Source organism: Scyliorhinus torazame, chromosome 16 (assembly GCF_047496885.1).
Source record: "Scyliorhinus torazame isolate Kashiwa2021f chromosome 16, sScyTor2.1, whole genome shotgun sequence".
Lineage (NCBI taxonomy): Eukaryota > Metazoa > Chordata > Chondrichthyes > Carcharhiniformes > Scyliorhinidae > Scyliorhinus > Scyliorhinus torazame.
Window position 1 is genome coordinate 192,135,339 of NC_092722.1, and position 22,174 is coordinate 192,157,512.

The window sequence follows — 22,174 nt, forward strand, 5'->3', positions numbered from 1 at the left end:
CGTGACCACAGGCCCAGTCAAACCAATCTCTCCTCATAGGACAATCCCGCCAACCCTGGTATCAGCCCTGCGAGCCTGCGCTGCACTCCCTCTATCAGATGAATGTCATGGGAATGTCCCTTTGAGAAAGGTTTTTGTATTATCACATGGCTTCAGTGATGTCATTTGTGTGGGTGGAGCTGGGCTGTGGCTCTGTGAGTTTTTACCTTTTGGACTGGTTTGAACTGCACAGGTTGAAAGAAGTGTCTCTCTCTATCTTCATTTTCAAAAGCTGTTTCCAGACTACTTGGTAACTTAAAAGAGATAATTGCTTTTTGGAAGGAATTCAAACCTGCTGTTTGAAAAGGGGAACAGAGTATCACTACCACATCTTATACCATTGAGAATGCCGTGTGCTCGGCCACGCCTTTGAAAATGGGTTTCTGGTTTTACTTGGATTTTGTTATTGAATTGGAACAGTTAAGGGGGAATTCATTAAAGTTTTATATATTACATATATTACTGTAGCTGGGCGGGGTCTTTATGTTTATAAGTTGGCGGAGTTACAACAGAAAGAAATAGAAATTAAACGGATTTTTCAGAAAGCATACACGGAAGAGGAATTTGAATGTATATCAGAATGTTATTACCTTAAAAATTATGTCTTACTGAGTAAATGGAGACCTTTACATATATGCAGGTGGATGAAAAGTGGGCAGAAGTTCATTAAGTGGTATTGCCGGTAGGCTATAGAAAGGAGGTGTTGCGAGTAGCACATGAGGTACCAGTGGGAGGTCATTTGGGAGTCAGGAAAACTTAAACTAAATTACAAAAACAATTCTTAAAGGGACACTCCCCTGACATGAATCAGGGGATGAGGAAATTGAAACAAGCAGGAGTTGGAGAAGAACATTCACTTCCTCACTGGGATCCCGATTTTCTTCATATCATCCCAACTTTATCCAAGGCACTTTGAGTCTGACCATTCTAGTTCAGATTCCGGGTCAAAGGCCCACAGGGATTGGGGGGGTGGGGGGGGGTGGCAGGGAACGCACAATCCTTCGTTCCCTCAGAGATGTTATGTAGGTTGGTACTGAGATGCCTCAGGACGTTGGCCACTTGAGGACAGAGCTCTGGTGAGGACCCACTGGAGCAGTTGTGTTTCGCTCTGGGTGTCACAGGAAGGTTCTCTTGGCCTTGGAGGGAGAGCAGTGCAATGTCAACTGAATAAAACTGGGGTTAAAAGAGTTAATCTAAGAATTGCCGAGATTGGGATTGCATTCCCTTGAATATTGAATATTGCAGGTGATCTAATCGAGGTTGTTGAGATGATTAAAGGATTTGATCGAGTCAAATCTGCTGGTGGGGACAAAACTGTGATTGATATGTTTTTTTTGGTAGACTTTTGGGGATTAAGGGTTCCAGAATCAAAAGGGTAAGATGATGCTAAGCTATCGATCAGCCTTGATCTGGCTGGGTGATGGAACATATTTGAGCAGCTAAATGACTCCTTTAGTTCCATGGAGCAAGACCTCCTCGACTGGCACTAAGTAAGCTTTTCACAGAACCAACTGCTTTTCCAATAATGCACCAGAAACATTAGCCAATTCTTCCTCTTCCAGGTGAATCTGTGAATCTCCAGGATTCTAATGGTGGAACATAAATCTCACCGTTCAACTTGCTCCAAAAACACGAGGTTCGCTATTTAGTTATTTGTCAGATTTTTAACCACCGTCAGTCCCAGCAGGGGAGTACAGGCAAATATCCCGAATAGGAATACTGTCCATCAGAGCAGTCCCACCCTGCACCCTTCAAAGGAAGTCCAAACCACTTATCCAGCCCCTGGCTCTAACCACAGGCAGGTGATGGTGGCAGACAGAATATGTTAACACGGCTTAGAGGAGGGATGAAAACAGAAGGAGAGGAGATAGTAGGAGGGAAAATGGAGGGCGAGGAAGAGGTATGGCTGGGGGTCAGGAACGGACGACAGGTAGGGGAGGAGCAGGGTCAGGAGGGGAAGGCAGAGGAGTGGTAAACGGTGAGGAGAGAGGTGGGTCGAGCAGGGAAGATGGAGGTGCGGGAGAGAGGAGATGCTCGGAGGTGACAGGAGGGGAAAGGAGGAGAGGGGACAGGAGCGAGATGGTAGTATGGGGAATGAAGGACGACGAGAGTAGGACTAGTGAGTGCAGGTGGAAAGGGGAGAAGGGAATTATACCCAAAGAACCTGACATCTGTCACCCGTTAGCAAATAATGACAGGTTGAATCTTCCGAGGCCTTGGCATTATGGCACAGCTGAGGCCAGACAAACTCCTGGGGTAATAACAAGACCAGCTGCTGAGAGTGAGCAATTGGGAGCCAGATGGAGAATAAAAGTTGGGAGAGAATGAGCTGGCAGATCACACGCGCACAGAGGGTTAGCAGCACAGCCTCAAGGTGGGGCCGCCACATCTGTTATATTCTCCGCCTTGGATTTGTTATTTTTAGCTGCATATCTTAAACTATCACATATCCTAATTCACAGGGAGACTGCTAAAGGGAGAAACATTAAACAGTCACTCACACTGCAAGTTAGACTTTGCCCACCTGTCACGCCAAGAAGGCATAAAGAAAATATCAATATTTAGATAATCCTGACTACTTTATAAGATTCTTTTTTTCTTCTTTTTAAAAAAATTTAAAGTACCCAATTAATTTTTCCAATTCAGGGGCAATTTATCGAGGCCAAGCCACCTACCCTGCACATCTTTAGGTTGTGGGGGCGAAACCCACGCAAATACGGGGAGAATGTGCAAACTCCACACGGACAGTGACCCACAGCTGGGATCGAACCTGGGACCTCGGCGCCATGAGGCAGCAGGGCTAACCCACTGCGCCACCGTGCTGCCTCGGAGAATGATAATGGAGAAAAGCTTCACACTGCCTGAAGCCATGCCTGGCTGTGGCCCACATAAAATAATTTCTAGCCTTCAGAAAACTACAACTACCTCGTTATTTCTAAAGACATGCTAATGAGCTCTGTGATTACAGAAATCAAATTCCAAGAGATGCACAAAAGCACTTTACATTTATAAGGCAGACCCGAGCCAATAGAAATGATTTCTCAGCGCGGACAAAGGACCCAGAAGCCTTTGGTAAACTTCTGAATGGGTGAAACATTTGAAGGATCCACACCAGGAACATATATCCTTGTCCAGAACGAGGCAAAGAAATGGGAGTTATGCCACAAGATGCCCACCCAGCTGCCAGAACCAGTAATATTGCCTTGTGCAGCTAAACGAGGCAATATTTAAATGCGGGACAGGCATTTTAGCGGGGGGACTTCGGCCCATTCGGGCCGGAGAATCGCGGGGGGTGGCCCCTCCAACCGGCGCGGCGCGATTCCCACCCCCGCCGAATCTCCGGTGCCGGAGAATTCGGCATCTGGCGGGGGCGGGATTCGCGGCAGCCCCCGGCGATTCTCCGACCCGGCGGGGGGTCGGAGAATCTCGCCCCTGATTCTGGACTCTGAACTCACTTGGAGCAGCAATTCTTATTTTGTCTGTGTCTTTGCCAGGTACCCCTTAGCCCTCTTTTATTGGATGAAAGTACTGGGGGTCACCGGGCGATATCCCTTCCGCCCCTGTGTGTAAAATAAAATCTCTCTGATTTTACCCGATGCTTTTAGTTTATGAATAACAGACTGGATCACTCCAAGATCTGGGGACAATCGGCTAGCACCTGGAAAGGTAGAGGTCAAAAATCGGAAATACCCTACCATTTAGCAACAGGCGATGAGGAGAGAAATCAATCAGTTTAGTTAAACCCCTCCTGTCTGTAACACTAACCCCATGCTGTGCCTGTCCTGGGAGTGTTTGATGGGGACAGTGTAGAGGAAGCTTTACCCTGTATCTAACCCCGTGCTATACCTGTCCTGGGGGTGTTTGATGGGGACAGTGTAGAGGGAGCTTTACCCTGTATCTAACCCCGTGCTGTACCTGTCCTGGGAGTGTTTGATGGGGACAGTGTAGAGGAAGCTTTACTCTGTATCTAACCCCGTGCTGTACCTGTCCTGGGGGTGTTTGATGGGGACGGTGTAGAGGGAGCTTTACTCTGTGTCTAACCCCGTGCTGTACCTGTCCTGGGAGTGTTTGATGGGGACAGTGTAGAGGGAGCTTTACTCTGTATCTAACCCCGTGCTGTACCTGTCCTGGGAGTGTTTGATGGGGACAGTGTAGAGGCAGCTTTACTCTGTATCTAACCCCGTGCTGTACCTGTCCTGGGAGTGTTTGATGGGGACGGTGTAGAGGGAGCTTTACTCTGTGTCTAACCCCGTGCTGTACCTGTCCTGGGAGTGTTTGATGGGGACAGTGTAGAGGGAGCTTTACTCTGTATCTAACCCCGTGCTGTACCTGTCCTGGGAGTGTTTGATGGGGACAGTGTAGAGGCAGCTTTACTCTGTATCTAACCCCGTGCTGTACCTGTCCTGGGAGTGTTTGATGAGGACGGTGTAGAGGGAGCTTTACTCTGTATCTAACCCCGTGCTGTACCTGTCCTGGGAGTGCTTGATGGGGACAGTGTAGAGGGAGCTTTACTCTGTATCTAACCCCATGCTGTACCTGTCCTGGGAGTGTTTGATGGGGACAGTGTAGAGGGAGCTTTACTCTGTATCTAACCCCGTGCTGTACCTGTCCTGGGAGTGTTTGATGGGGACAGTGTAGAGGGAGCTTTACTCTGTATCTAACCCCGTGCTGTACCTGTCCTGGGAGTGTTTGATGGGGACAGTGTAGAGGGAGCTTTACTCTGTATCTAACCCCGTGCTGTACCTGTCCTGTGAGTGTTTGATGGGGACAGTGTAGAGGGAGCTTTACTCTGTATCTAACCCCGTGCTGTACCTGTCCTGGGAGTGTTTGATGGGGACAGTGTAGAGGGAGCTTTACTCTGTATCTAACCCCGTGCTGTACCTGTCCTGGGAGTGCTTGATGGGGACAGTGTAGAGGGAGCTTTACTCTGTATCTAACCCCGTGCTGTACATGTCCTGGGAGTGTTTGATGGGGACAGTGTAGAGGGAGCTTTACTCTGTATCTAACCCCATGCTGTACCTGTCCTGGGAGTGTTTGATGTGGACAGTGTAGTGGGAGATTTACTCTGTATCTAACCCCGTGCTGTACGTGTCCTGGGAGTATTTGAAGGGGATAGTGTAGAGGGAGCTGTGGTATTACCATAACTATCAGCATTGCAAGGGTTAATGTAGTGTCGAGAGTAGCCACTAGAGGGAGCTACAGTTACAACTATACAAGGCAGTGATGCTAGACATTAGGGGAGGTGCGTATGCAGGAGTTAGCTAGTGAAGATTAGAAGAGCAGATAGTGCAAGTGAGTGTAGATCATAGATTAACCAGTAGTGAGAGTAGTTGCAGATGAGTGAAGTTTAGATGTTATTAATCATGTGTGTATTCTTAAGGAGTACGTGTCGAATCCAAGTTAATAGTGGAAATAAATTCATAGCTTTGTTTAAGTTAAAGCTACTTTGTGGTCTTTGTGAACACTATGCCAACCATCCAGAAATAAGAACACCACAGGAGCTTTACTCTGTATCTAACCCCGTGCTGTACCTGGCCTGGGAGTGTTTGTTGGGGACAGTGTAGAGGGAGCTTTACTCTGTATCTAACCCCATGCTGTGCCTGTCCTGGGAGTGTTTGATGGGGACAGTATAGAGGGAGCTTTACTCTGTATCTAACCCCATGCTGTGCCTGTCCTGGGAGTGTTTGATGGGGACAGGTAGAGGGAGCTTTACTCTTTGTCTAACCCCATGCTGTACCTGTCCTGGGAGTGTTTGATGGGGACAGTATAGAGGGAGCTTTACTCTGTATCTAACCACGTGCCGTACCTGTCTTGGGAGTGTTTGATGGGGACAGGTAGAGGGAGCTTTACTCTGTATCTAACCCCGTAATATACCTGTCCTGGGAGTGTTTGATGGGGACAGGTAGAGGGAGCTTTACTCTTTGTCTAACCCCATGCTGTACCTGTCCTGGGAGTGTTTGATGGGGACAGTGTAGAGGGAGCTTTACTCTGTATCTAACCCCATGCTGTAAGTGTCCTCGGTGTGTTTGATGGGGACAGTGTAGAGGGAACTTTACTCTGTATCTAACCCTGTGCTGGACCTCTCCTGGGACTATTTGAAAGGGACCATATAGCAGGAGCTTTGCTCTATATGTAACATCGTGTTGTACCAAAACAGAATAGTTGTGATGCATTCAAGGGTGAAAGGAAAGGTAGATCAATAATCTACCAAGCACCTGTCTCTGGAGTAATAAAATTGTCAATCACTGGCTAATGCAATGTATTGGTGTGTGAAATTGAATGGAAGATTTGAATTAACGGCTGCCATGGGACTTGAAGCCCTTTGAAGTTACTGGACTTTGGAGGAGGGCTATGACACTTAAAAAATAATAATTTAGAGTACCCAATTCATTTTTTCCAATTAAGGGGCCATTTAGCGTGGCAAACCACCTACCCTGCACATCTTTGGGTTGTGGGGGCGAAACCCACGCAGACACGGGGAGAATGTGCAAACTCCACACGGACAGTGACCCAGGGCTGGGACGATCCCGGGACCTCGGCGCCGTGAGGCAGCAGTGCTAACCCACTGCGCCACCATGCTGCCCTGGGCTATGACACTTTTAACAACATCTGCTTTCTTGGAACTTACAGTGCAGAAGGAGGCCACTCGGCCCATTGCATCTGCTCCGGCCCTTGGAAAGCGCACCCGACATAAGCCCATGCCTCCAACCTATCCCCGCAACCCAGTAACACCACCTAATCTTTTGGACACTAAGGGCAATTTAGCATGGCCAATCCACCGAACCTTCACACCTTTGGACTGTGAGAGGAAACCGGAGCCCCCGGAGGAAACCCATACAGAGACGGGAAGAACACTCAAATTCCAAAGTCACCTGGGGCCGGAACTGAACCGGGGTCCCTTGCGCTGTGAGGCAGCAGTGCTAATCGCTCAAAATTTATTCTGCTGCCTCTCCAACCTGCTCAACTCTCCTTGTCAATAAATTAAAGTAGAACTTGATTTTCCTGTGGACGTAACTGTTTGACTCTCTTTATTCTCAACTTTTCTCCCCTGTCCTCTTAATTTCTTAAGATTTCATCCTCGGGAAATGCATGTCGTTGATAATTCCGGCATTTATTGCCCGTCTTCAGTTGTCCTTTGATAAAGTGGTGGTGGGACAGCTTGAATCTCTAAGTAATGAGTTGTACAACCAAGTGGTTTGGTCGACACTCCAGAGGATGGTTACGGGTCAACCCCCTCACCGTGAGGATTGGAATTACACAACATCCAAAAGGACCAGGCTAGTGGGCTTCCTTTACATTCTCCCATTGGGGAAACTAGCGAACCAGCGGGCAACTGACACTTTCATGGTCCCTTTTACCGATATATTAGGGGCTGGAATTCTCGCCATCGGGAAACACGTGGCTGGGAGGCCGGAGAATCGCGCCTTCGGTGTTTCATTTACAACAAAAGCTCATCGATCTCTAACGGCCCTTCTCTGCGGGCGCTGCCTGACCTGCTCAGTGTTCCCAGTGGTTTCGGTTTTCATTCTAATTTACCTTTTATTTTTTATGAAAACTGAATTTGAATTCACAACCTACCCTTCATGCACAAGTTTGAACAGGACCTACTCACCGCACAGGACCTTCAACCGACGTTATACACCAGATACATCGATGACATTTTTTTCCTTTGGACCCACGGCGAAGAATCACTGAAACGACTACACGATGACATTAATAAGTTCCATCCAACCATCAGACTCACCATGGACTACTCTCCAAAATCAGTTGCACTCTTGGACACACTCGTCTCCATCAAGGACGGTCACCTCAGAGCATCACATTACCGCAAGCCCACGGATAGCCTCGCGATGCTCCACTTCTCCAGCTTCCACCCTAAACACATTAAAGAAGCCATCCCCTATGGACAAACGCTCCGTATACACAGGATCTGCTCAGACGAGGCGGAGCGTAACAGACATCTACAGACGTTGAAAGATGCCCTCGAACGAACGGGATATGGCACTCAACTCATCGATCGACAGTTCCAACGCGCCACAGCAAAAAACCGGACCGACCTCCTCAGAAGACAAACATGGGGCACAACCGACAGAATACCCTTCGTCGTCCAGTACTTCCCCGGAGCGGAGAAACTACGTCATCTTCTTCACAGCCTTCAACACGTCATTGATGACGATGAACATCTTGCCAAGGTCATCCCCACACCCCCACTACTTGCCTTCAAACAACCGCGCAACCTCAAACGAACCATTGTTTGCAGCAAACTACCCAGTCTTCAGAACAGTGACTACGACACCACACAACCCTGTCGTGGCAATCTCTGCAAGACCTGCCAGATCATCGACATGGATACCACTATTACACGTGAGAACACCACCCACCAGGTACGCGGTACATACTCGTGCGACTCGGCCAACGTTGTCTACCTCATACGCTGCAGGAAAGGATGTCCCGAAGCGTGGTACATTGGCGAGACCATGCAGACGCTGCGACAACGAATGAACGGACATCGCGCAACAATCACCAGGCAGGAATGTTCCCTTCCAGTCGGGGAACGCTTCAGCAGTCAAGGGCATTCAGCCTCTGATCTCCGGGTAAGCGTTCTCCAAGGCGGCCTTCAGGACCCGCGACAACGCAGAATCGCCGAGCAGAAACTTATAGCCGAGTTCCGCACACATGAGTGCGGCCTCAACCGGGACCTGGGATTCATGTCACATTACATTCATCCCCCACCATCTGGCCTGCGAAATCCTACCAACTGTCCTGGCTTGATACAATTCACACCTCTTTAACCTGGGGTTACCCCATCTCTGGATCTGTAAAGATTTAATCACCTGCTAATGCTCGCATTCCTAGCATTGTTTGGCATCTTTGAATTTGTCTATATATGTGTTTCTGGAACAGACCTCTTCATTCACCTGAGGAAGGAGCAGCGCTCCGAAAGCTAGTGACATCGAAACAAACCTGTTGGACTTTAACCTGGTGTTGTAAGACTTCGTACTGTACCCAGATGTGGGATTTGAACTCACGTTCCACTGGAGCATTTTTCTTGGCAGCTGGATGAATAGCACATGGGCGGCACGGTAGCAGAGTGGTTAGCACTGTTGCTTCACAGCGCCAAAGACCCGGGTTCGATTCCCGTCTCGGGTCACTGTCTGTGCGGAGTCTGCACGTTCTCCCCGTGTCTGCGTGGGTTTCTCCGGGTGCTCTGGTTTCCTCCCACAAGTCCCGAAAGACGTGCTGTTAGGTAATTTGGACATTCTGAATTCTCCCTCCGTATACATGAACAGGCGCCATAGTGGGGCGACTAGGGGATTTTCACAGTAACTTCATTGCACTGGTCATAGAAACATAGAATCATAGAATTTACAGTGCAGAAGGAGGCCGTTCGGCCCATCGGGACTGCACCGGCACTTGGAAAGAGCACCCTACTTAAGCCCATGCCTCCACCCTATTCCCATAACCCAGTAACCCCACCTAACCTTTTCTCGACGTTAAGGGCAATTTATCATGGCCAATCCACCTAACCTGCACATCTTTGGACTGTGGAAGGAAACCGGAGCACCCGGAGGAAACCCACGCAGACACGGGGAGAACGTGCAGACTCCGCACTGACAGTGACCCAAGCCGGGAATCGAACCTGGGACCCTGGAACTGTGAAGCAACTGCGCTAACCACTGTGCTACCGTGCTGCCCCTAGCTGTGTTAATGTAAGCCGACTTGTGAGAAGAATAAAGATTATTCTAAATTCTAAGTTCCGCACCACCCAACCTCAAAAGGTGGATTCTTCTGCTCTCAGAGATCAATCATATCCTCTGCCTGATTAAGTGCCCACAGGGTACACACTGGTCCCATTTTTAGTTCCAGGTTACGCCAATCCAGTGACAATATTAACTTCTGGTTGATCCAACGCAATAGACCAAAGCTAACGCAACTGGGCTCATTGATGGTTGCAGATAGTGACACCACTACCCCACCCCCCCCCCCCCCCCCCCCCCCCACCGCCCCCCCGCCAGAATGTAGATGACGGAATATTTCCCCTGACATATCATCCCACTGTAGTAGCTAACTGGGATTACTGTTGTACACTCACTGCATCCTGCTGGAGAAATCACTCTGCATTTATCGGGAGGCCCACTTCAGTTTTGGCCAATTTAGTCTGTTTGCTGTAGTTCATTGAGACTCATTGTAAGTAGATTCTGTAGACTGTCAGCTGTAATCTCTAGAGACTCATTGTAAGTAGATTCTGTAGACTGTTAGCTGTAATCTGTAGAGACTCATTGTAAATAGACTCTTTAGACTGTCAGCTGTAATCTCTAGAGACTCATTGTAAATAGACTCTGTAGGCTGTTAGCTGTAACTTGTAGAGACCCATTGTAAATAGACTCTGTAGACTGTTAGCTGCAACTTGTAGCGACCCATTGTAAATAGACTCTGTAGACTGTTAGCTGTAACTTGTAGAGACTCATTGTAAATAGACTCTGTAGGCTGTTAGCTGTAATCTGTAGAGACTCATCGTAAATAGATTCTGCAGACTGTCAGCTGTAATCTGTAGAGATTCAATGTAAATAGATTGTGCAGACTGTCAGCTCTAATCTCTAGAGTCTCATTGTAAATAGACTCTGTAGACTGTTAGCTGCAATCTGTAGAGACTCATTGTAAATAGACTCTTTAGACTGTCAGCTGTAATCTCTAGAGACTCATTGTAAATAGACTCTGTAGACTGTTAGCTGCAACTTGTAGCGACCCATTGTAAATAGACTCTGTAGACTGTTAGCTGTAACTTGTAGAGACTCATTGTAAATAGACTCTGTAGACTGTTAGCTGTAATCTGTAGAGACTCATTGTAAATAGACTCTTTAGACTGTTAGCTGTAATCTGTAGAGACTCATTGTAAATTGACTCTGTAGACTGTTAGCTGTAATCTATAGAGACTCATTGTAAATAGACTCTGTAGACTTTCAGATGTAATCTGTAGAGACGCATTGTAAATAGACTCTGTAGACTGTTAGCTGTAACTTGTAGAGACCCATTGTAAATAGACTCTGTAGACTGTTAGCTGTAACTTGTAGAGACTCATTGTAAATAGACTCTGTAGACTGTTAGCTGTAACTTGTAGCGACCCATTGTAAATAGACTCTGTAAACTGTTAGCTGTAACTTGTAGAGACCCATTGTAAATAGACTCTTTAGACTGTTAGCTGTAATCTGTAGAGACTCATTGTAAATAGACTCTTTAGACTGTTAGCTGTAATCTGTAGAGACTCATTGTAAATAGACTATGTAGACTGTTAGCTGTAATCTATAGAGACTCATTGTAAATAGACTCTGTAGACTTTTAGCTGTAATCTGTAGAGACTCATTGTAAATAGACTATGTAGACTGTTAGCTGTAACTTGTAGAGACTCATTGTAAATAGACTTTGTAGACTGTTAGCTGTAATCTATAGAGACTCATTGTAATAGACTCTGTAGACTTTCAGCTGTAATCTGTAGAGACTCATTGTATATAGACTCTGTTGACTGTTAGCTGTAATCTGTAAAGACTAATTGCAAATAGACTCTGCAGACTATTTGGTCCAGTGCCCTTTGAAAGTAGACCTTGCTTTCTTGGTACACAGAATTTACTTGCAGCAAATCAGATTGTTTCCTGCCGCAAGGTCCACCCCACCTCCAGCTCATTGGCTGAGACAGTCATGTCAATAGACACCCTGCGCATCGTTAGCCCCGGGGTGCTCCTGACATTGGGGGCACATCCACGCAAGAACGCACTGTGCGGATTGAGAGAAGTAAAAACACAACGGCATCATCATTTTAAAACAAAGACTTTGCAAGAAGAATGTGGATAGAAGGTTTCACTTGCATTCACTGAGTGAGGGGATCAGCCTAGGCCGACAGCAGGGTAAGATTTTCAGGAAACGCTGCCTTAGTGCTTTTGTGCTGTGACGAGGCTGGTTGCCTGAAAGTCATCAAAAAAAAATAACAAGAAAATTAACCAAAAACTAAAGGAAAAAATAAAATTAACCACCATCCCCCCCACTCTTAATTCTCTTTTAGAAAAGCAGAAATTTCAAATGTTTTGTGATATTTGCTGAGCGGAATATTGAACGAGACATGTCCACTGGCTTTCGAATCCCCTGGCACTTATTGTAGGGGAAGAAGCAGATACCAGGACTAATCATGCAGATGGTGCTTCCCTTTTTTCTTGGTACCACTGGATGTGACATTGCTCATTTCCATTGCAGTTCTGGAGGACGTTCAGGATGTTTAGCCGCTAACCCATGATGTCCCCTTTAAGGTCACTGCTCTGATTGGGCAAATTCAGCAATAGGGTGTGAATCATTTTGGCCAATAGGAATCTGGTGGGAAATTTCTGACTGCAGATCAATGGATTAGGTTTTCTTCCCCTTGGCTCATAATTGTTTTACCTCCGGGTCTGGTGCCCAGGATTGGATATTAACCCAGAGGTGGACACGTTCTCCCCGTGTGTGCGTGGGTTTCCTCCGGGTGCTCCAGTTTCCTCCCACAGTCCAAAGACGCGCAGGTTAGGTGGATTGGCCGTGGTCAATTGCCCCTTAGTGTCCAAAAACAAAAGATTAGGTGGGGTTACTGGGTTACGGAGATGGGGTGGAGGTGTGGGCTTGGGTGGCATGCTGCTTCCAAGGGCCGACGCAGACTCGATGGGCCAAGTGGCCATCTTCTGCACTGTAAATTCAATAAAAGATTCTATGAATGTGGGGTTGGGGTGCAATTGGGAGGGGTGGGGTATTCTGCGGAGGGGGGTGGGTGGGGGGGATTTGGAAGGGTCGGGGGGACTGGAAGGCTCAGGGGGGTATTGAAAGTGTCTGGGGTGGGTTGGAAGGGTCGTGGGGAGATTGTAAGGATGGGGAGTTTAGAATGTATGTGGGTGGGTTTGGAAAGATTGGGAGGGATTACAAGAGTCGGGGTGATTGGAAGTGTCAGGGGAATTGGAAGGATCAGGATGGATTTCAAGGATTGGGGGGGAGATTGAAAGGGAGGTGGGATTGATTCAGGTCAAGGGGGAATTGGAATAGTCAGGCAGGAGATTGAGGAGGATTCAAGGGGTTGGTGCGGTGGGATTGGAAGCATCAGTGGTGGCTTTGGAAGGTTCAGGGAGATTGGAAGGGTCATGGGAAAATTGGAAAGTTCCGGGTGGACAGCAAGGGTTGAGATTACAATGGTTAGAGGGATTGATAGTGTTGGGGGTGGGATTAAAAGGGTCGGGGGCGATTTTAAGGGTTGGTGGGGGAGATTGGAAGGGCTGGGGGTGGGGTTTGAAAGGTTCGGGGGGGTCATTGAAAAGGTCAGGGAGGATTGGAAGGGTTCGGGGGGGGGGGGGGGGGGGGCAATGGAAGAGTTGGGTGGGGATTAGAAGGTTTGGGGGTGGATTGCAAGGGTTGGATGTTGCAAGGGTCGGAGGTGATTGAAACTTTCGGTGGTGAACTGCATGGGCCAGGGAGCAGGATTGGAGAGGTCAAGAGAATCGAAAGGGTCGGAAGGTTGGAAGGGGCGGGGGCAATTGCAAGGTTTGGGGGGATTGGAAAGTTCAGGGGGGTGATTGCAAGGGTCTGGGGGGGGGATTGAAAGTTTCGTTGAGGGGGGGGATTGGAAGCATCCAGGGTTGTGATTGGATGATTTGGGTGGGATTGGAGGGGTCGGATGGGGGGCGGGGCAAGGGTCAGAGGCAGGATTGGAAGGGTTTGGGGCAGATTGAAAGGGAGGGGGGTGGGTTGGAAAGGTTGTGGGAGATTGGAAAGGTCGGGGTGGGTTGGAAAGGTTGTGGGAGATTGGAAGGGTCAGGGTGGGTTGGAAAGATCGGGGTGGGTTGGAAGGGTCGTGGAAGATTGGAAGGGTCAGGGTGGATTGGAAAGGTCGGGGTGGGTTGGAAAGGTCGGGGTGGGTTGGAACGGTCGGGGGGGATTGGAAAGGTCGGGGTGCGTTGGAAGGGTCGTGGGAGATTGGAAGGGTCAGGGTGGATTGGAAAGGTCGGGGGGGATTGGAAAGGTTGGGGTGGGTTGGTAAGGTCGTGGTGGGTTGGAAAGGTCGGGGGGGGGTTGGAAAGGTCAGGGTGCGTTGGAAGGGTTGGGGATATTAATAAGGGGATCAGGGATTATGGGGAGAAGGCAGAAGAATGGGGATGAGAAAAATATCAGCCATGAATGAATGGCGAAGAAGACTCGATGGGCCGAGTGGCCTACTTCTGCTCCTATGTCTTATGTTCTTATGGGGGGATTGGAAGAATGGGGGGGGCTGCAAGGGTCAGGGTTGCAAGGGTCGGAGGGGATTGAAATGGTCAGCGGCGAACTGCATGTGTCAGGGAGCAGGATTGGAGGGGTCAGGGGAATTGAAAGGTTCGGGAGTAATGGAAGGGTCGGGGGGGCACCTGGAAGGTGGGGGGGATTGTAAAGCTCAGTGTGGGGGGAATGGAAGGGTCAGGGATGTGATTGGAAGGATCAGAGGTCGATTGGAAAGGTTGGGGGGGATTGTAAGGGTCATGGGGATTGGATGAGTCCAGAGGAATTGTAAAGGTTGGCCGTGGATTGCAAACGTTGGTGAGGGGGATGTTGGGCAAGGTTCCGGGGGATTGGAAGAGTTGGGCTGGACTTCAGGGGGGATTGTGTGGGGCGAAGGTTTGGAAGGGTGTGTGTGGGGGGGGGGGGGGGGTGGAATTGGAAGTTGGAAGGGACGGGGGGGGGGGTGCATTGGAAGAATCGAGGTCGAGTTGGGGGAGATTGGAAGGGTTGGAAGGGTTAGGAGGTATTGGAAGGGGCTTGGGGCATTCGAATGGCTGGGGGATTGGAAGGGTTGGGGGGATGTGACAGCTTGGGGGGGATAGGATGTGTCAGGAGAAATGTGACGGGTTGGAGGAGATTGGAAGGATTGAAAATGAATGAAATGAAAATGGCTTATTGTCACAAGTAGGCTTCAATGAAGTTACTGTGAAAAGCCCATAGTCGCCACATTCCGGCACCTGTTCGGGGAGGCTGTTACGGGGGATTCGAATGGCTGGGGGATTGGAAGGGTTGATGGGAGGTTGGAAGAGCTGGTGGGGCTTTGAAAGGTTGGAGGAGTTTGGAAAGGTTGGGGTGGTTTTGGAAGGGTCGCGGCAGAGTGGTAGGGTTGGAAGTTAGTAATAAAAACGATTGGATGTTTGGGGGAGGTGCCTAAGATTGGTGGTGGAATTAGTAAAGGTCGCTGAGGGGATTATTATGGGTTGGTGGGGCAGTTTGGAAGGTTTGGTGTAATTGGAGGGGTTTGTAGTGGAATAGTTTGGAAGGAGAACAATAATGTTGGGTTGGGTGAAATACCTGGATTCAGATAAGTGGAAGTTACCTTCTGGTTCCAGAAGTCCTTGTCTCCATTTAGCTGCCAGGTTTCCCCAGGCCTTGCCTCCATTTAGCTGCCAGGTTTACCCGGGCCTTGGAGTGGGCAGGTTGAAAGTTGGTTTTAGATTTTTGATATTTTTTACAACACACTCAACCCAAACCCACCCATTAACAGCGATGAAAGTCCTTCCCAGAATCTGGTGGACCTGGAAAGGGGTCATTTATTTCTAAATAAGAGTCTTGATCAGACCAGGTAGGTGTCTTCTTCCTTTGCCCACCTACTCTGGGTGGACAAAGGGGAGAGTGATTCTTTCCCCAAGTTGGAGTAGTTATTTGACTGCTGGGTTTGCAACGTGCTGACGAAGGAGCCTTGGTGAGTTGCTTCAGTGAATGTCACACACGGCTGCTGGTGGATGGTGGAGAGAGTGATGGTTTAAGATGGTGGAAGGGGTGTCGATGAAGTGGGCTGCTTTGTCCTGGATGGTGTCGATTTTTTTCAGTGTTGTTGGAGCTGCTGTCCAATAACACTGAACATAGAACATACAGTGCAAAAGGAGGCCATTCGGCCCATCGACATTGCACCGACCCGCTTAAGCCCTCACTTCCACCCTAACCCCGTAACCCAATAACCCCTCCTAACTTTTTTGGACACTAAGGGTAATTCATCATGGCCAATCCACCTAACCTGCACGTCTTTGGACTGTGGGAGGAACCCGGAGCACCCGGAGGAAACCCACGCAGACACGGGGAGAACGTGCAGACTCCGCACAGACAGTGACCCAGCGGGGAATCGAACCTGGGATCCTGGCGCTGTGAAGCCACAATGCTATCCACTTGTGCTACCATGCTGCCCAGCTGGGGGACAGGCTTTGAGGAGTCAGGGGGTGAGTTACTTACCTCAGAATTCCCAGCTTCTGACCCGCTCGTGTTGCCAAAGTATTTCCTGGTGGCTCAACTCCAGAGCACACGAGAAGGCCATCACACAGTGGGGGGCAGGGAATGGGATTTTACCAGCTCACCAATGACCAGAATGTCTCAACTCATTTGCACAACTTGCCCTGTTGGAACTCAGCTGTCGCTCTGGAACCTGAACTACGACCCAGTGAAGCTGCTCGCAGGAAGTCTGCTGGGTGATCGGGGGCCGTCCTGTTCTCGTTTGCAGTTTTGGGCGAAAGGAGGGGAACATCTTTGTCGTGACGTGTGCGACAATTCTCACCCACCAAACACAAATACCCAAGAGCAATTGAAAGCCAGTGGACTCAGACATCCAATAATGAAAGCAACACTCAACACAACTTGTCTTTAAAGCAGTAAATCCCCGTTATCTTTCATTTGTTTCATTTTATCACATTTAACTAATTCAGATTTTTCTCTCTAACAGTCCCTCCTTCCTCGGGGTGTTGACTCCTTGCTGGGGTAGGTAGCTGGGTGGGGAGTGTGTGTGTGTGTGTGTTACAGGGCATAGGGCGGGAATGGAAGAGCTTGGTCACTGTCCTCCCCAAACTCAATCACATGACCATTCTGGATGGTGAGTGTAGGTTGGGCTGTTCAACAGCACAGGGCATCACAGCCTTGCTGGCTCCAGTTGTGTTGCGATGAAGTTGCAATGTATCTTTTATTATTTACATGTTCAAATCACAACCCTAAATCTGTCCACCATCACCCCGGTCATTCCGAGCAGTTGGGTCTGTCGGCCTTTTCATTGTCCATAATGCCGCCACACTGTGACCATCCCCTCTTTATCAATGTGACCAGTTGTGTATTGGAATCACTGCACAAAACAGGATCGAGATCTCACTGCTCTTACAGTTCACAATAACCAGGAGCAGTTTGGACTAAGGTGCTAACTCCCAACATGGAAATGTATGAATGGTAAAAGACCATTCAGTCCTTCCAGCTGCTTTGGCCATTGGTGAACATCAGGGCCGATCTGCTTCCTGTTCCATCTGCATTACTAATCTTAATTTGCACAGAAATATTCACTTGCCTGTGAGCTTCACAGCACAATGGAGGACAGAGCTCCAGTTTTCTTCTATTCTGTGCATGGAGAGTGAGCTTTACTCTGTATCTAACCCCGTGTTGTACCTGTCCTGGAAGTGTCTGATGGGGACAGAGTAGAGGGAGCTTTACTCTGTATCTAACCCCGTGCTGTACCTGTCCTGGGAGTGTTTGATGGGGACAGTGTCGAGGGAGTTTACTCTGTATCTAACCCCGTGCTGTACCTGTCCTGGGAGTGTTTGATGGGGACAGTGTAGAGGGAGCTTTACTCTGTCTCTAACCCTGTGCTGTACCTGTCCTGGGAGTGTTTCATGGGGACAGTGTGGAGGGAGCTTTACTCTGTATCTAACCCCGTGCTGTACCTGTCTTGGGAGTGTCTGATTGAGACAGTGTAGAGGGAGCTTTACTCTGTATCTAACCTCGTGCAGTACCTGTTCTGGGAGAGTTTGATGGGGTCAGTGTAGAGGGAGCTTTACTCTGTATCTAACCCCATGCTGTACCTGTCCTGGGAGTGTCTGATGGGGACAGTGTAGAGGGAGCTTTACTCTGTATCTAACCCCGTGCTGGACCTGTCCTGGGAGTGTTTGATGGGGACAGTGTAGATGGAGGTTTACTCTGTATCTAACCCCATGCTGTACCTGTCCTGGGAGTGTTTGATGGGGATAGTGTAGAGGGAGGTTTACTTTGTATCTTACCCCGTGCTGGACCTGTCCTGGGAGTGTTTGATGGGGACAGTGTAGAGGGAGCTTTATTCTGTATCTAACCCCGTGCTGTACCTGTTCTGGGAGTGTTTGATGGGGTCAGTGTAGAGGGAGCTTTACTCTGTATCTAACCCTGTGCTGTACCTGTCCTGGGGGTGTTTCGTGGGGACAGTGTGGAGGGAGCTTTACTCTGTATCTAACCACATGCTGTACCTGTCCTGGGAGCGTTTGATGGGGACAGTGTAGAGGGAGCATTACTCTGTATCTAACCCTGTGCTGTACCTGTCCTGGGAGCGTTTGATGGGGACAGTGTAGATGGAGCTTAACTCTGTATCTAACCCCGTGCTGTACCTGTCCTGGGAATGATTGATGAGGACAGTGTAGAGGGAGCTTTACTCAACCCCGTGCTGTACTGGTCCTTGGAGTGTTTGATGGGGACAGTGTAGAGGGAGCTTAACTCTGTATCTACCCCTGTGCTGTACCTGTCCTGGGAGTGTTTGATGGGGACAGTGTAGAGGAAGTTTTACTCTGTATCTAACCCCATGCTGTACCTGTCCTGGGAGTGTTTGATCGGGATAGTATAGAGGGAGCTTTACTCTGTATCTAACCCCGTGCTGTACCTGTCCTGGGAGTGTTGGATGGGGACAGTGTAGAGGGAGCTTTACTCTGTGTCTAACCCCGTGCTGTACCTGTCCTGGGAGTGTTTGATAGGGACAGTGTAGAGGGAGCTTAACTCTGTTTCTAAGCCCATGCTGTACCTGTCTTGGGAGTGTTTGATAGGGACAGTGTAGAGGGAGCTTAACTCTGTTTCTAACCCCGTGCTGTACCTGTCCTGGGAGTGTTTGATGGGGACAGTGTAGAGGGAGCTTTACTCTGTATCTAACCCCGTGCTGTACCTGTCCTGGGAGTGTTTGATGGGGACAGTGTAGAGGGAGCTTAACTCTGTATCTAACCCTGTGCTGTACCTGTCTTGGGAGTGTTTGATGGGGACAGTGTAGAGGGAGCTTTACTCTGTATCTAACCCCGTGCTGTACCTGTCCTAGGAGTGTTTGATGGGGACAGTGTAGAGGGAGCTTTACTCTGTATCTAACCCCGTGCTGTACCTGTCTCTGGGAGTGTTTGATGGGGACAGTGTAGAGGGAGATTTACTCTGTATCTAACCCCATGCTGTACCTGTCCTGGGAGTCTTTGATCGGGACAGTGTAGAGGGAGCTTTACTCTGTATCTAACTCCGTGCTGTACCTGCCCTGGGAGTGTTTGATGGGGACAGTGTAGAGGGAGTTTTACTCTGTATCTAACCCCGTGCTGTACCTGTCCTGGGAGTGTTTGATGGGGACAGTGTAGAGGGAGCTTTACTCTGTATCTAACTCCGTGCTGTACCTGTCCTGGGAGTGTTTGATGGGGACAGTGTAGAGGGAGCTTAACTCTGTTTCTTACCCCGTGCTGTACCTGTCTTGGGAGTGAGGGAATCAGTTCTCGACCCGCTTCCCTCACTCAGTGACAGGTTCTAACTGAGAAGGCAACAGCACTCCAATCAGATACCAACTGTCAATATTTGTTTCGGCAATTCACGTTAAGTTTGATCAGTGACCTGTCATTCCACCCTATCCCAAAGGGCAGCTGTTTCGCAACAGCTCCCTTGTATCAGCCGTGTGGCAATGGGTGGTGATGATGGGCAACCTGTGCTGACTGTCGAGTAAGCAAAGTCCGGCAAGCATTCAGACCCTTTACCAAAGCAGCCTTGAGCATTTCAAGCCCAGCATCCCCTCCCCGACAATCTTTTAGGTTTGATTGGACTTTTGCAACGCTGCAATCTGTGGAGAGAGGAAATGAAACAAAGAATATTTCTAATGGTGGGCCGTGGAACCAACATGTTTAAGCCTGGAGGGGGGATCTCACATTTGGTGTCCGAGAGGGTGGATTGAACAGGGAGGCCGGTTAGTTAAGCTCGATGGTCAGCATGTTGATCAGATTAACAACAAGAGCAACAGGATTCAAACCCTCCTGCAGCTGAGCTTGACCCAGGGCCTGGCTCCTCACCCAACCCGAGTAAAAACCCAACTCCCTTTGCCATACTTCGGCAAGTCATCGCCAAGGAAGCTGTCTTCAGGCAGAGAGACCAAGAATTGGGGTGAATTGAACCAGGCAGGGAGGGGAAGGTTTAATGCTGAGCACCGAGAGATTTTGGCAGAGGAAATGCAGCATATTAGTGGCATCTTTATTGGTTATAATTTATTCAAATGCCAAGCCTATTCATTTGACTCTCATGATTGTCCTCTATACATACACGAGGGAGTCTGGAATAATCGCAGTGACGGGGAATGGTCACTCTGCATCTGTCAAACCTGGAGGTTAGACCCTGCACACAAGCAGAAAGAATTTCACCCACTTCCACTTTTTAAGGTGCCTGCAGCTCGTGGGCGCCTCTTACAGGTTGTCCGTGGTACTGCAGTGACTGGCCACTCACTCAGCTTGGAGCGACAGAGCTGGCAGGGGGAATGGAGCGGGTGATAATTGAATAAGGAGGGGGGGCAGCAGAAAGAAAAAAAAAAATCAATGCATCACAAATTAGCAGCGTCAGTGCAAAGATGCACAATTGGGGTGGCAATAACAGACTGAAGGGCAGCTCAGAGAATGAGTACCCACAGGGAATTGCAGAAACACAATCAATCGACCATGGGGAGTGATAGAGAGACGCTATCAAACACATGCAGCACTCAGCAAACAGGAACTTTAATGACAAGTTGTGCTTGTTTTCCATCTTTTTCAATCTCCACAATGTTTCCCTTTAATACAGAAATCCCCCCCGTTAATCCCGACAAACAAATACTGCGTTGAAAACCATTAGAAACATGCAGGGAGGGGAGTTTGAGACAGCCAGGAAACACAAAGCTGAAAAATGAGGTGGGGGTGGGGTGGGGGAGCCTTTTGGAATCAGAGCAGGCCCAGGTTTCACACTTCGTCCCAGTGAGAAAATTCAGGTCAGAACGCCGGTTGCCAACTCTGGTTGGGAACATCCCTGGAGATTTTGCGACGTGATCGCCACCTTCCAACTGCCCCACCACCCCCGTCCCCAACTCTCACCCCATTGTTCGGCCGACACGTCCATCATTGCAACCCCCTGCCTTCCGCTGCCAATGAGACGGTGAGGTCTCGTCCATTGAATAGTTCTTGACCTGGCCTGGTGTTGGGACGAGGCCGTTGAACCTCGCGAGAAGCCTCTCATGGGATTCGCCCCGCTCCAAAACGTTTTGCGTGTTTCAACCGGACTTGGCGAGACGTTGTGGTCTGGATCTCGCCTTCGCTGGGTGCCCGGGTGGCACTGCCAGGCTGACAAGGACACTGCCAAGATACCAGAGTGGCAGCGCCAGGGCGCCCAGGTACCAGACTGGCACTGTCAAGGTCCAGGGCCTGAGGCGGGCCATGCCTTTGAAAGGGAGGATGGGGGGAGGGAATTATGAAGTGTGGAGGGGAGGGCGGGGGGGGAGGGGGGGGGGAATGAAGGGCTGAAGGGGGAGGAACTCCCAAAGGCCCCCAAAAATGACTTAGGGCTCAATCTAACGGAAATTAGAGTCCCATGTCGAGCATGTTTAGTCGGGTGTGTCCTGGTGCTCACAGTGCCTGCTATCTAACTGGACTCTGTGTTATTTCGGTGTCTCAGCGGCCAATGCCCCACCGAGGCTGCTCCTAGTCTCATTTCCAGATCTCGAGACTCCCCAAGGTGACCCCGGACCCCCCCCCCCCCCCCTCCCCAATCCACCCAAAAGTGGGTCAGTGAGCACCCCCCCCTCCCCACATCCCACCTAACGAGGGCAGGGAGCCCCCGGGCCTGATCCCCAGCACCATGACACTACCAGCCTGGTACCCGGTACTGCACCCACCAGGCTGGCAGTGCACCTGGGAACCCTGGCAATGCTGAGGTGGCACCCGGGTGGCACTGCCAGGGTGTCCACGTTGCATCAGGGGTGCCAACCACCCTGCCCAAAGCGCTGCGACCCGGGGGCCCCCCCGAGTGAGGGGCGCTGCTCCCTTTACTATGCAAATTTCCCAAATATGGATCCCGCCCACAAGATCCCATTAGATCTCACGAC

General features: G+C 49.5%; 1 protein-coding gene across 5 annotated transcripts in view; it reads right to left on the bottom strand.

Annotated features, from left to right (window-relative positions):
* The window catches only part of LOC140393345 (A-type potassium channel modulatory protein KCNIP2-like), a 613,874-nt gene that overhangs the window by 23,004 nt on the left and 568,696 nt on the right, over positions 1–22,174 (bottom strand). The window contains exon 2 of one of the 5 annotated variants that reach the window (XM_072479702.1): positions 11,901–11,996. The exons of the other annotated variants lie outside the window; for them this stretch is intronic. Within the exon in view, the coding sequence (XP_072335803.1) occupies positions 11,901–11,996 (96 nt within the window). The remainder of the gene's footprint in view (positions 1–11,900; positions 11,997–22,174) is intronic. 5 annotated transcript variants of the gene reach the window in all.